Below are 16,127 nucleotides of genomic sequence, written 5' to 3' on the forward strand. Positions count from 1 at the left end.
TGTAGGCAATATATAAATATGTAATTACTCCTGATACGCTCGCTATTACGCCCCATATAATTATTATTTATAAAAAGTGATTAAATGTCTATTCCCAAAGGAACTGTCATTTATAAAAATTAAAAACCCAATGTTTTAATCCAATAATTATTCTACATCTGATAAACAAACTCGTAAACCTGGTTTAATTACAGACGGCAACCAGTAAATAAAATTTATACTTTTACATGACATGAGAATGTGCTAATTACTTCAAGACACAGACCTTAGCCAAGATACACTTAAATTGTAATAGTAGTATATAAAATAAGCTCCAGCGCCAGATTCTAGGCAGACCGCCATCTTAGATTGTGATGTCACGGCTACCATATTGGATGACCTTGATTTTGACCCAGGCGGCCATATTGTATCCGCGATGTTAATTTCCGCCATCTTGGTTTATAGAACATTGCGCTTTTCGTTACGGGTGCCATCTTGGACGGGTATTACGTCATCGTTGCACGTTTCGTTACGGTCATCATCTTGGTTTCTAGAACGTTGCAATTTTCGTTACGACCGCCATCCTGAATACTAATGACATGTCCGTCATCTTGGATCTGATGCCACAGGCCATTTTTTTTAATTCTGACATAATATCCGCTAACTGGTTTTTGTCTGCTAGAGGCCACAATTTTGTATTTTTTTTATTCTGCTGGATGTTGTTATCCTGGAATCCATAATCTTTGTTACATCTGTTTACTCCTAGATATCACCAGCAGAGCTCTGTCTCATCACATAAGGTCGATGTTCCATTACCTACCAGAGCTGTAATTGTCCCTATCTGCATATTAAATACAATTTTTTAAGCAAAATAGCTGTGATTCGAACCAACACAGTGGATCGAACATGGCCGCTGAGGTCAAGGTTAAGATAAAAGATCAACGTCAAGGTCTACATCACAATCTAAGACGGCGTTCTGCTCCACAGGCACCACAGCCTGGAGCCTGGTATTGGATCCCCTTTTATAGACTATAATGTTCAGGCCAGAAACATTTCAACATTTCTAAAAAAATTTTAGAATGTTAATTAAATAAGTTGTGAAATTGCTCATGTCATAACACTAAAAAATAAACGAAAAAAAATAAACTGTAATTATTTAAAGAGTATCAATTAGTTGCTCGCAGATACATGGTTCTTGGGATTAAGAAAATAAACAATAAATCATCAAATAGTAGGCTTTTGGTGTAGGGGCTGCAAAATATTTATTTAAGTCCATGATATTAGTTGGGGTTACAACAATTACTCAAGTGAACATTTACGTGAAACTGATAAACCTAGTAGTGATAATGCTTATGTAGAGTGTTTGTTATGTGGCCGTCTTTTCTTTGCGGATAAACATGGTCACATAGGAAGGAAATGCTTCAAATGTTCCGAGGTGGCTCAAAAATACTGTGGAGATGACCCACTTTTGTTTATCTTTTTTTTTTTATAGAAACTAAAACAATAACACAAATTCATGATTTAACTTACGCAGCTGAATAAATAAACTGTGATTATAGCATTATTGCATAAGTGAGTCTTATCAACAATACTATATTAGAATTATTAAATTCTAGTTAAAAAAAATTAATCACGTACTAGGTAAAACTTTAGATCATGATACGGCCAAAGTAAAAATTATTTAATTATCTGCTACAAAATGACTTATGAATGGTATGCTTAAGGATTTACGTTTGTGGTTATTTAACTCATTCTAAACTCAGCATAAGTGATTAGGGATTTACAGTAGCAATTGCCTTAAAATTAATTGAAATTAATCAATTTTTAACCATAAACTAACGAGTCAATCTATTAGTTAGAGTACCAACTTTTTTTTATTGAGAACCAATTTTAACTTTAAAAAAATGGTTATTACATTCAAAGTCCCTAAAAAGGGGCATGTGACACATGAATTGGACGTTTAAATTTTAAAGAATGTTCTCTTCGGAAATTTCTGTGCAATAAAATTGCGCGTTCGGCCACAATATTAAGAGCGCATTAAAGCAAAGTACTTTGGAAGCATTATTTTTAATTGCCGAGGAAGTCCTGCCGCAAAAGGGCACGTCTCCCCGTGTGCGCGCCGCGCCGCAGCAGTCTGTCTTAATAACGCCGGCGGCGAGCGAGTTCGGGCTCCAACGAGGCTGCAGCGCGCTCTCTCCAGCGGCCGCCACGTCCAGACTACTTCCCGCGCCTCTGTGACCCCCGTATTTCATCCCAGAACAACACCCGTCCCTCCCTCCGCACCACCGACGCCCCCCTCTCTTCTACCGCTCTCCCTCCCCTCCACTCCCCGGCGCGGCGAGCGAGGCTCTGGAACCATCTAGAACCAACCGGCAACGTCAGGAATGCTGTTCTCGCCCGGGGCTGCTCTCACCAGCACAACCCGGCCGTCGGCGCTGAGACTCGCAAGTGGGTCACCACGCATTCCCTCTTTTCTTTTATTTTCACTGCGGAACAAATAAATTAATTTAGCTGGATGCAGGTAATTGCCGCTTCAAGTAGGAGCCACACCGCCATTCTTCTCTCACAAAAGACTTGTGAACAAATAATAGCAGTGAAGAAGTCACCTCACTCCTTACTACTACCAACGACCATGGAAGTTATGGGCTGAAATGAATTAATTTCGTGCTTGGCTGAAAGAAAAGAACAATGCCGCACAAAGAAATTTTTTTTTAAATTAGACTTTTGTTATAATATGAAAAAAACCAATTAAATATTAATATTGAATTTTATAAGCTACAATTAAATATATTCCCCCCTTGTTTTGTGGTATTGCTATTTATTGAAAAATTCTCAATAAAATGTGTATTTACTTAAGCAAACTATCTTATACTTGAGATTTTGGTTTTCTTACAGACTGAAGGGGGTAAAAAACATACCTGATTACTTACTTCGTACGCCTAACATTCCGTTAAATTATTCATGAAAAATATAAATACTAATTTATTTGAATTTTTCATTCCTAAGCTTTCAATATTTTAACAACGATAAAACACTAAAAAATAAAAATAAAAACTACCAAATTGTCTTGCGTTTCCTTCTGCCAGAATGTCGTCATCTTTTCCGCTGTGGATTTTATTTTACATTCTCGTTTTTATTAACTATTAATTTCTATCGGTAACCTTTGGAAGTTTGCATGAAATTTTGTTGGCTGCTAACAGTAAGGAACAAAATAGTGCTATACATATTTTCGGCTTATTAAAAAGTATTTAATGATATCTGTGCAACACGATTTCATACTTTTACAAATACATATAATTTTTTCTGTATAATCTTTTTTTTTAGTTATTGTTTTCCAGTCATTATTATAAACGGGATATTTTCTTGACAGTGTAAGCGATATCTGATAACTTTATTTTTGACAATGGCTGTTGCAAGTCACAACAAAAAAAGAGTGCTTATAAAATCATCCCATTCATGGTCTGTTTTGAACATCCAATAAACCATATTAAATAATAACCTTTCTAAGGATATGCAGTAAAGAGACTAGTATACATTTATCGAAATGTTTTGGCCAAAATTAAATAAATAGTCTCTACACACTTGCTACTGGTTGACGCAATCTGTATTAAATCACCGGTAGGTTTTCGGCATTATATCGAACAAATAAAAATACTGAGATTTTACAAAACCTAATTTCTAAGACAGAAGTATAGTAAAAGTGTTCCGAGCGCTGAAGCTGGAGCGTAGTGTTTGGTGGATCAATGAACAACTGATCTCTGATGACACGGTGGCCATCTTGGGATCAAAATGGCTCAAAAACATTCCTACATATTTCACTATTTAAAGGGAAAAATTCCCGTTCTTTAAAATAATTTCCTGTTTTAATTACAGAAACATTCAAAAATATGACATTCGGAATGACCTTGAATTAACCCACTTTCCTAAAAACTGCTTAAATTCCCCATCGACAAGCCTTACTTAACCGTCACGCCATGACCTTAACCTTGACCTTAAAATGAAATACTTAAATTTTTTAACAAAAATTTCCCAAAAATATAAAACTATTTACTTAAAATGTTCAGTAACTTAATCGATTTTGGTCTCCGGTTCGATTCCCGGCGAGAGTATACGTGTAATTTATTTTAAAAAATAAAATAAATCTTATTTACAATTTAAGTAAGATTTTAATTTAAAAATTCCGTACGTCACACTCGCCATCTAGACGCTAGAAATGGTGCACTTTCCGTTCCATCTACCATCTTAAAAATCTGTAATTGATACACTTTAATATCGTGACAAAATTTTAAATTCATAAAAAGTGTATTAGCAAAATTTACAAATCTTCCACCAATTCAACATCAGCCATTATGGTTGTACTTTTCGTTACTTCCGCCATTTTAGACTGTAAAATCTTACACTTTTCGTTACCGTCGCCATCTTGTATGCGCATGACTTAATTGTTGTACAATCCGTTACGACCGTCAACTTAGAAGTAGTATGTAAATGGGCATCCGGGGACAGGGTCCAGGGTGTGGTGTCTGTGGTGTTTTCCACCATATTGGATTGTGACGTCACGGCGGCCATCTTGGATGGTTGTGACCTTGACCTTTGACCTTGACCTTGAATTTGATCCTCAAAATCCGCCAAAATTGGGCAAAATTTGCCCAAAATTCCTCAAAAATCGCCAAAATTTCCATTTCTGTGGAAAAAAGTTCCGCCAAAAAATTTCAAAAAATTCCACAAATTAAAAATTTCTCTTTTCGAGGGAAAAATTTCCCGTTTCGAGGGAAAAATTCCCGTTTTTAGTCCTTAAAAATCCCAGCGGCTGAAAATTCCTAAAACTGGCTTAAGCATCCTTAACTCAAGCCTCAGTTAAGCCATTTCTAGGAATAAGGATACCATGACCGCCATCTTGGATTATGTCGCCACCGTTGCAATTTCCGTTACGCCCGCCATCTTTAAAATCTTCATTTACTATCCGATTTTAATGAATTTTTTTTAAAATTTATAAAAAAATTCAATTAATAAAATTTTAATAAAAAATATTTAAAAAACATACGTTAACGACACGGAGCTCGGAGTCCTCGGTTCGAACCCGGTGAGGGCGAAAAAAATAAAAATGGCGACCGATCCTCCTCCCGTGGTGACTTTTGGCAGACTGACTCCCACCACTTTTCTTAAAGCATATATATATCGTCACCTAGTATGACGTCATGTCCGCCATCTTGTCTTCGATGCTGGAAGCCATCATCATCATTGTATCGTCGACGAGAGTGCGCTGACACCATGTTAGTTTAGTTCGTATCCGCTAGAGTGCAGTAATCATTTATTATTACTGTGACACCCGCCATCTTGAAATATGGCCGCCATCTTGAAAATCCGTAATTATTTAGCTAGAAATTCGGGAAAAATTCCAAAATTCATTAAATAAATCACTCATTAACTTACATATTGATTCGATCCGCTCCAGTCCTTGGTTCGATCCCTGAATGATGCAAAACATTTAATTTTATATAAAAAATAATAATTTCAATAAACCATGTTCAACATTCTTAAAGAGACATTAAAACCTTTACTGTCATCATCATCCTATAAGCCACCAACACCAACATATTGGTAATTCATAATTTTAATGCTAGAGATTCGGGAAAAAGTTCAGATATCATTAAATAAATTTCCAATCAATGTACTGATTAATTAGATCAACTTAGGTCCTTGGTACGATTATGGACGATGAAAAAAATATCAATTTAACATAATAGTAACAGGTTCGAGGAATTAAACACCACAAGTTCTTTCACAAACATAATATTTATTACATAATTTCTATTCTACTACAGGATCACTTACGAAAGCCAGCAAATTTACAATCATTTAGTTCCGCAGCGGTGTGAAATGACTAATTCTTAGCTCCAATCGGTTTATACTAGACAGAGTCCAGCCAGAACCTTTACAGACATAGTCCACCTCTTCTTGACAGAGTTTCTGGATACCGTTTTTAACAGTTTGCTTCACATCGTTAGAACTGTAAATTACTGCAGCCGATGTCTTGAATGCACACTTCTTCACTTTGTCATCGAACGGATATGGCTTTCCATATATACAGTCCAACCACAAGTTATATTTCAAAGGTCCGTTTGTTGCTACATCATCAGTAAGCTGATTGATTATCTTCTGTCTGATATCGTCAAGAAAATTACAAATGTCCTTCGACTCACCGAACGTATTTAGATAATAGTAGTCTTTCAACGTTCCACGAAATGCAGACTGCGCCAAGTAGAAGCCATTATCGTTCACTTGTAATGCTCCGAACACAGTCTTAGGTTTAGTTCCATGTTCAGACGTCATAACAATCGGTTGCTGGGCATCTGTTCTTTTGGTTGTACGCTTTCGTGTCTCCAATCTAAAGCGAGGAGTCGAAATGTCGGCAGGTAGTTCAACAGTAGGAGCACAGACTCCACCTTTACATTTTTTCGCATGATGTCGCAAACTGTCAATTCGAGTAAACCATTTAAGGCACTCATCACATCGAAACTTCATGCGAGAAGGATTCTTCGTACATTTGCTCCGCTCATGTCTTCGTGCATCATGGGAAAATGCGAACGACGTATCACAGTAGCTGCAAGGATACCGTGGTGATGAAGACGATCCTTTCAGACCCGATCCAGATACAGACGTTGCAACAGTAGTACCATTTCCAGGCATTCTCTTATGCACATCGATGCATCGTTGTTGCGACGAAACCTTTACTTTCTGCCGCACAGCAGGACCTTTGCATGCCTTCATGTGCGTTTTCATATTATCTTTTCTGGCAAACTGCTTATGACATTTCTCACAAACAAACATTTTACGATATAGGTTCTTGGCACATTCGCTCCTCTCGTGTCGTCGAGCATTGCTGCTGTTTGAGAAAATCTTGTCACAGTAACAACACCGATGTTCGTTAGTTGTTGTCGATTCGGCATCCATTGAAGCCTCCATCGAGGCCGAAACGAAGTTCGTCGAGTTTTCCTGCACAGCCAGCACTACCAGCATTAAAGTCTCTTCTGCTGGTGGTATCGCGTCTGATGAAGTCTCCTCCAGTGTTTTCGCCGTGGTTGTCAACGGAATCTGCTCCTTCTCCGTCGTAGCTGTCGTCAAGGTTCCCGTAGTCGACGGTACAACCTCCATCGAGTTCGACGTTAAAGACGGTAAAGATGCCATCGAGGTCTCAAGAACAGATAATTGACACGACTTATGCACCAGAAGAAACAAACTAGACGATCCTTACACCGCCGACGTCAGTAACAAACTGAGCGATCTACTGTCTAGGACTCGCTTATATACATGCACCGTATGGAATAATACGCTAGTCAAATCAAGAACCATGTACATTAATACTAGAGTCAAATCTACAAAATTAAAAAAGAGGATCATTTGATCGAAAAAAAAATTCGATCTCTCCAATATACGCCAGGCTCCAAGAGCTACAATTCACGTCATCAGATCCATCTACATTTTGCTCCTATGCTTCAATTGACCATTAGCTGCAAGTGCTCCAACAGCTCCATCAGCTCCAACACGTAATGTACGCAATGTACGTGCAATACATACAATTTACACGCAATAAATGTAATGATTACACAGTACACACAGGAAACGGAACGTACACACAGTACACACACACAGGAAACGGAAACGTACACACAGTACACACACAGGAAACTGAACGTACACACAGTACACACAGGAAACAGAACGTACACACAGTACACACAGGAAACGGAATGTACACACAGTACACACACAGGAAACGGAACGTACACGCAATTTACGCAAAGTACACGCAATGTACGCAATGTACGCAATGTACACAATATATATGCAATGTACACACAATGACTACGCTTCGTTCGCGCAGGACAAGCATTTAATGAAAACGAAGCACGTTTGGACGGAAATTCTATAAAACGAAAGCTCATTTAACGAAAAGGAGGCACATTCTCTCGTTCATTCAACTTGGTAGGATACGATCGTCAATGATAAGTTAGGATATAATTTCTCCAACAGTCTATGAATCCAACAGTTTATATTTCCATTAGCCATCGACTCCAACAGTCATTGGCTCCAACAGTCATTGGCTCCAACAGTCATTGCCTCCAACAGTCATTGGCTCCAACGGCCTTTTGGTTCATCAGCTCCAATGATATTTGGTTAGAATGCTACGACTCTAAGAGACTATGAGACTACAATTCTACGAGTGTACAAGACTCCTCCAACTACCTTCAAGTGTACAAAGCTCCAACTACTTCAGCAGCATTATGTTATAAGATTACATGACCGCTTGTTTACATAGCTACAAGTCAACGAGGCTACTTGGCTACGTAGCTACAAGTATACGAGGCTCCAAGCCATCATGACTACGCGACTACGAGCCATGAGGTAACGAGACTACGTGACTACGGGTATTCAAGCTTACGAGACTGCGAGGCTACAGAGCTACGAAGCTTCTAGAACATACGTTTACGAGACTGCGAGAATACAGGACTACAAGTGTACACGAGTACTTGACTACTTCTTAGCTTCATCAGCTCCAAATGGCTCCAACAGGTCCAACAGCCTCCAAATGCTTAACACAGCTCCAAATGGCTCCAAATGCCCCAAACGGTCTCCAAATGCTTGACAGCTCCAAATATCTCCAGCAGCTCCAACAGCTCCAAAAGGCTCCAAATGCTCCAAACAGCCTCCAAATGGCTCCAACAGGTCCAACAGCCTCCAAATGCTTAACACAGCTCCAAATGGCTCCAAATGCTCCAAACGGTCTCAAAATGCTTGACAGCTTCAAATATCTCCAGCAGCTCCAACAGCTCCAAAAGGCTCCAAATGCTCCAAACAGCCTCCAAATGGCTCCAACAGCTCCAACAGCCTCAAAATGCTTAACACAGCTCCAAATGGCTCCAAATGCTACAAACGACCTCCAAATGCTTGACAGCTCCAAATGTCTCCAAATGCTTAACACAGCTCCAAATGGCTCCAAATGCTCCAAACGGCCTCCAAATGGCTCCAACAGCTCCAACAGCCTCCAAATGCTTAACACAGCTCCAAATGGCTCCAAATGCTCCAAACGGCCTCCAAATGCTTGACAGCTCCAACGGCCTCCAAATTCTTAACACAGCTCCAAATGGCTCCAAATGCTCCAAACGGCCTCCAAATGCTTGACAGCTCCAAAAGGCTCCAAATGCTTAACACAGCTCCAAATGCTTCAAAAGGCTCCAATTATCGCATCTGTCTTCGTCGGCATTTTCTCTTTTGCTCCCACTGCTCCAACAGCATTATGTTATATGATTCCATGGATACTTTGTTACGTAGCTACAGGTCTACGAGGTTCCAATGCATCATGTTTACGAAGCTTCCAGAACACAAGGTTACGAGACTGCGAGGCTACAGGACTACGAAGCTTCCAGGACACGAGGCTACATGGCTACGAGACTACATGACTCTAACTGATTACAATAGCACCACTCAGTGGTGAGAGTTAGGTTATCTAATGCAAAGCAAATTGATGCAAGTAGTTCTGGCTGTCATCAACAGATGTAGCCACGTGTTGCTTGCAGGTGAATATTAATTAGTTATTTTATGTGGGATGCGGGATGCTCACTAACGATCGCAAAAGAAGGAGGGCTTCGCTAGACACCAAGGAGAAGGAAGTTCGTCCATCCTGTTAGTGCTTCTTAGATTTCTCAGAGATTATTTGACTGAATAATGATATATATTTTTTTTTTAAATTTCCACCTGATAAAAATTTACAAGTGCTGATTTCTTGGCAGAATTTCAGTAATTAAATGCAACCTTGAATATAAAATGACATGACTCATTAAGTAAAAAATTCTTCATGCAGAGATCAATTCCTCATCAGTAACCAGAAGCACTCGGAGAAAACCATCAGATGTTTAGTCAGGAATAATCAGAAGCACCCAGAGAAAACCATCAAAATATTGTCAAGAATAATCAGTAGCACACGGAGAAAACTACCATAATATTGTCAAGAATAAACGGGAGCACACGGAGAAATCCACCATAATATTGACAAGAATAATCAGGAGCACACGGAGAAAACCACCGCAAGTTTTCTTTGATATCATAAAATTTCAGGAAAAAAAATATAAAAAATAAAAATAAATTAATAAAAAATTAAAAAAATAAAATAAAAAAATACATAAAATTCTGGCTTGTACTAGAACTCTATCTTTGTTCAACAATGAGAAGTTCACAAGCTAGCAGAATATATTTATGTATTTTTTTATTTTATTTTTTTTAATTTTTTATTAATTTATTTTTATTTATTATTATTTTTTTCCTGAAATTTTATGATATCAAAGAAAACATGCGGTGGTTTTCTCCGTGTGCTCCTGATTATTCTTGTCAATATTATGGTGGATTTCTCCGTGTGCTCCCGTTTATTCTTGACAATATTATGGTAGTTTTCTCCGTGTGCTCCTGATTATTCTTGACAATATTTAGATGGTTTTCTCTGGGTGCTTCTGATTATTCCTGACTAGACATCTGATGGTTTTCTCCGAGTGCTTCTGGTTACTGATGAGGAATTGATCTCTGCATGAAGAATTTTTTACTTAATGAGTCATGTCATTTTTTATTCAAGGTTGCATTTAATTACTGAAATTCTGCCAATAAATCAGCACTTGTAAATTTTTATCAGGTGGAAATTTAAAAAAAAAAAAAATATATCATTATTCAGTCAAATAATCTCTGAGAAATCTAAGAAGCACTAACAGGATGGACGAACTTCCTTCTCCTTGGTGTCTAGCGTAGCCCTCCTTCTTTTGCGATCGTTAGTGAGCATCCCGCATCCCACATAAAATAACTAATTAATATTCACCTGCAAGCAACACGTGGCTACATCTGTTGATGACAGCCAGAACTACTTGCATCAATTTGCTTTGCATTAGATAACCTAACTCTCACCACTGAGTGGTGCTATTGTAATCAGTTAGAGTCATGTAGTCTCGTAGCCATGTAGCCTCGTGTCCTGGAAGCTTCGTAGTCCTGTAGCCTCGCAGTCTCGTAACCTTGTGTTCTGGAAGCTTCGTAAACATGATGCATTGGAACCTCGTAGACCTTTAGCTACGTAACAAAGTATCCATGGAATCATATAACATAATGCTGTTGGAGCAGTGGGAGCAAAAGAGAAAATGCCGACGAAGACAGATGCGATAATTGGAGCCTTTTGAAGCATTTGGAGCTGTGTTAAGCATTTGGAGCCTTTTGGAGCTGTCAAGCATTTGGAGGCCGTTTGGAGCATTTGGAGCCATTTGGAGCTGTGTTAAGCATTTGGAGGCCGTTGGAGCTGTCAAGCATTTGGAGGCCGTTTGGAGAATTTGGAGCCATTTGGATCTGTGTTAAGCATTTGGAGGCTGTTGGAGCTGTTGGAGCCATTTGGAGGCCGTTTGGAGCATTTGGAGCCATTTGGAGATGTGTTAAGCATTTGGAGACATTTGGAGCTGTCAAGAATTTGGAGGTCGTTTGGAGCATTTGGAGCCATTTGGAGCTGTGTTAAGCATTTGGAGGCTGTTGGAGCTGTTGGAGCCATTTGGAGGCTGTTTGGAGCATTTGGAGCCTTTTGGAGCTGTTGGAGCTGCTGGAGATATTTGGAGCTGTCAAGCATTTGGAGACCGTTTGGAGCATTTGGAGCCATTTGGAGCTGTGTTAAGCATTTGGAGGCTGTTGGACCTGTTGGAGCCATTTGGAGGCTGTTTGGAGCATTTGGAGCCTTTTGGAGCTGTTGGAGCTGCTAGAGATATTTGGAGCTGTCAAGCATTTGGAGACCGTTTGGAGCATTTGGAGCCATTTGGAGCTGTGTTAAGCATTTGGAGGCTGTTGGACCTGTTGGAGCCATTTGGAGCTGATGAAGCTAAGAAGTAGTCAAGTACTCGTGTACACTTGTAGTCCTGTATTCTCGCAGTCTCGTAAACGTATGTTCTAGAAGCTTCGTAGCTCTGTAGCCTCGCAGTCTCGTAAGCTTGAATACCCGTAGTCACGTAGTCTCGTTACCTCATGGCTCGTAGTCGCGTAGTCATGATGGCTTGGAGCCTCGTATACTTGTAGCTACGTAGCCAAGTAGCCTCGTTGACTTGTAGCTATGTAATCAAGCAGTCATGTAATCTTATAACATAATGCTGCTGAAGTAGTTGGAGCTTTGTACACTTGAAGGTAGTTGGAGGAGTCTTGTACACTCGTAGAATTGTAGTCTCATAGTCTCTTAGAGTCGTGGCATTCTAACCAAATATCATTGGAGCTGATGAACCAAAAGGCCGTTGGAGCCAATGACTGTTGGAGGCAATGACTGTTGGAGCCAATGACTGTTGGAGCCAATGACTGTTGGAGTCGATGGCTAATGGAAATATAAACTGTTGGATTCATAGACTGTTGGAGAAATTATATCCTAACTTATCATTGACGATCGTATCCTACCAAGTTGAATGAACGAGAGAATGTGCCTCCTTTTCGTTAAATGAGCTTTCGTTTTATAGAATTTCCGTCCAAACGTGCTTCGTTTTCATTAAATGCTTGTCCTGCGCGAACGAAGCGTAGTCATTGTGTGTACATTGCATATATATTGTGTACATTGCGTACATTGCGTACATTGCGTGTACTTTGCGTAAATTGCGTGTACGTTCCGTTTCCTGTGTGTGTACTGTGTGTACATTCCGTTTCCTGTGTGTACTGTGTGTACGTTCTGTTTCCTGTGTGTACTGTGTGTACGTTCAGTTTCCTGTGTGTGTACTGTGTGTACGTTTCCGTTTCCTGTGTGTGTGTACTGTGTGTACGTTCCGTTTCCTGTGTGTACTGTGTAATCATTACATTTATTGCGTGTAAATTGTATGTATTGCACGTACATTGCGTACATTACGTGTTGGAGCTGATGGAGCTGTTGGAGCACTTGCAGCTAATGGTCAATTGAAGCATAGGAGCAAAATGTAGATGGATCTGATGACGTGAATTGTAGCTCTTGGAGCCTGGCGTATATTGGAGAGATCGAATTTTTTTTTTCGATCAAATGATCCTCTTTTTTAATTTTGTAGATTTGACTCTAGTATTAATGTACATGGTTCTTGATTTGACTAGCGTATTATTCCATACGGTGCATGTATATAAGCGAGTCCTAGACAGTAGATCGCTCAGTTTGTTACTGACGTCGGCGGTGTAAGGATCGTCTAGTTTGTTTCTTCTGGTGCATAAGTCGTGTCAATTATCTGTTCTTGAGACCTCGATGGCATCTTTACCGTCTTTAACGTCGAACTCGATGGAGGTTGTACCGTCGACTACGGGAACCTTGACGACAGCTACGACGGAGAAGGAGCAGATTCCGTTGACAACCACGGCGACAACACTGGAGGAGACTTCATCAGACGCGATACCACCAGCAGAAGAGACTTTAATGCCGGTAGTGCTGGCTGTGCAGGAAAACTCGACGAACTTCGTTTCGCCCTCGATGGAGGCTTCAATGGATGCCGAATCGACAACAACTAACGAACATCGGTGTTGTTACTGTGACAAGATTTTCTCAAACAGCAGCAATGCTCGACGACCCGAGAGGAGCGAATGTGCCAAGAACCTATATCGTAAAATGTTTGTTTGTGAGAAATGTCATAAGCAGTTTGCCAGAAAAGATAATATGAAAACGCACATGAAGGCATGCAAAGGTCCTGCTGTGCGGCAGAAAGTAAAGGTTTCGTCGCAACAACGATGCATCGATGTGCATAAGAGAATGCCTGGAAATGGTACTACTGTTGCAACGTCTGTATCTGGATCGGGTCTGAAAGGATCGTCTTCATCACCACGGTATCCTTGCAGCTACTGTGATACGTCGTTCGCATTTTCCCATGATGCACGAAGACATGAGCGGAGCAAATGTACGAAGAATCCTTCTCGCATGAAGTTTCGATGTGATGAGTGCCTTAAATGGTTTACTCGAATTGACAGTTTGCGACATCATGCGAAAAAATGTAAAGGTGGAGTCTGTGCTCCTACTGTTGAACTACCTGCCGACATTTCGACTCCTCGCTTTAGATTGGAGACACGAAAGCGTACAACCAAAAGAACAGATGCCCAGCAACCGATTGTTATGACGTCTGAACATGGAACTAAACCTAAGACTGTGTTCGGAGCATTACAAGTGAACGATAATGGCTTCTACTTGGCGCAGTCTGCATTTCGTGGAACGTTGAAAGACTACTATTATCTAAATACGTTCGGTGAGTCGAAGGACATTTGTAATTTTCTTGACGATATCAGACAGAAGATAATCAATCAGCTTACTGATGATGTAGCAACAAACGGACCTTTGAAATATAACTTGTGGTTGGACTGTATATATGGAAAGCCATATCCGTTCGATGACAAAGTGAAGAAGTGTGCATTCAAGACATCGGCTGCAGTAATTTACAGTTCTAACGATGTGAAGCAAACTGTTAAAAACGGTATCCAGAAACTCTGTCAAGAAGAGGTGGACTATGTCTGTAAAGGTTCTGGCTGGACTCTGTCTAGTATAAACCGATTGGAGCTAAGAATTAGTCATTTCACACCGCTGCGGAACTAAATGATTGTAAATTTGCTGGCTTTCGTAAGTGATCCTGTAGTAGAATAGAAATTATGTAATAAATATTATGTTTGTGAAAGAACTTGTGGTGTTTAATTCCTCGAACCTGTTACTATTATGTTAAAATGATATTTTTTTCATCGTCCATAATCGTACCAAGGACCTAAGTTGATCTAATTAATCAGTACATTGATTGGAAATTTATTTAATGATATCTGAACTTTTTCCCGAATCTCTAGCATTAAAATTATGAATTACCAATATGTTGGTGTTGGTGGCTTATAGGATGATGATGACAGTAAAGGTTTTAATGTCTCTTTAAGAATGTTGAACATGGTTTATTGAAATTATTATTTTTTATATAAAATTAAATGTTTTGCATCATTCAGGGATCGAACCAAGGACTGGAGCGGATCGAATCAATATGTAAGTTAATGAGTGATTTATTTAATGAATTTTGGAATTTTTCCCGAATTTCTAGCTAAATAATTACGGATTTTCAAGATGGCGGCCATATTTCAAGATGGCGGGTGTCACAGTAATAATAAATGATTACTGCACTCTAGCGGATACGAACTAAACTAACATGGTGTCAGCGCACTCTCGTCGACGATACAATGATGATGATGGCTTCCAGCATCGAAGACAAGATGGCGGACATGACGTCATACTAGGTGACGATATATATATGCTTTAAGAAAAGTGGTGGGAGTCAGTCTGCCAAAAGTCACCACGGGAGGAGGATCGGTCGCCATTTTTATTTTTTTCGCCCTCACCGGGTTCGAACCGAGGACTCCGAGCTCCGTGTCGTTAACGTATGTTTTTTAAATATTTTTTATTAAAATTTTATTAATTGAATTTTTTTATAAATTTTAAAAAAAATTCATTAAAATCGGATAGTAAATGAAGATTTTAAAGATGGCGGGCGTAACGGAAATTGCAACGGTGGCGACATAATCCAAAATGGCGGTCATGGTATCCTTATTCCTAGAAATGGCTTAACTGAGGCTTGAGTTAAGGATGCTTAAGCCAGTTTTAGGAATTTTCAGCCGCTGGGATTTTTAAGGACTAAAAACGGGAATTTTTCCCTTGAAACGGGAAATTTTTCCCTCGAAAAGAGAAATTTTTAATTTGTGGAATTTTTTGAAATTTTTTGGCGGAACTTTTTTCCACAGAAATGGAAATTTTGGCGATTTTTGAGGAATTTTGGGCAAATTTTGCCCAATTTTGGCGGATTTTGAGGATCAAATTCAAGGTCAAGGTCAAAGGTCAAGGTCACAACCATCCAAGATGGCCGCCGTGACGTCACAATCCAATATGGTGGAAAACACCACAGACACCACACCCTGGACCCTGTCCCCGGATGCCCATTTACATACTACTCTTGGATTATATAGTTTTTCAATTTTAATTACGTCCGCCTTCCTCAAAATCCACAATTATTTACCGATTTTAACAGGGTAAATGGAAGAATTCATAAGAAATACTTAATATCATTTTATTTTAAAAAAACCACTTACGATATGGAATCCTCTGTTCGAACCCGGTCTGGACCAAATAAAAATTACGA

General features: G+C 39.4%; 2 protein-coding genes across 2 annotated transcripts in view; both read right to left on the reverse strand.

Moving 5' to 3' along the window:
- The window catches only part of LOC134531698 (uncharacterized), a 286,722-nt gene that overhangs the window by 193,167 nt on the left and 77,428 nt on the right, over window positions 1-16,127 (reverse strand). The gene's annotated exons all lie outside the window — the stretch shown is intronic.
- LOC134532234 (collagen alpha-2(I) chain-like) overlaps window positions 2,339-16,127 on the reverse strand; it is a 68,289-nt gene continuing 54,500 nt past the window's right edge. Inside the window, exon 4 of the mRNA XM_063368655.1 lies at window positions 2,339-2,465. Within this exon, the coding sequence (XP_063224725.1) occupies window positions 2,339-2,465 (127 nt within the window). The remainder of the gene's footprint in view (window positions 2,466-16,127) is intronic.

This window comes from Bacillus rossius, chromosome 5 (genome assembly GCF_032445375.1).
Source record: "Bacillus rossius redtenbacheri isolate Brsri chromosome 5, Brsri_v3, whole genome shotgun sequence".
Classification (NCBI taxonomy): Eukaryota; Metazoa; Arthropoda; class Insecta; order Phasmatodea; family Bacillidae; genus Bacillus; species Bacillus rossius.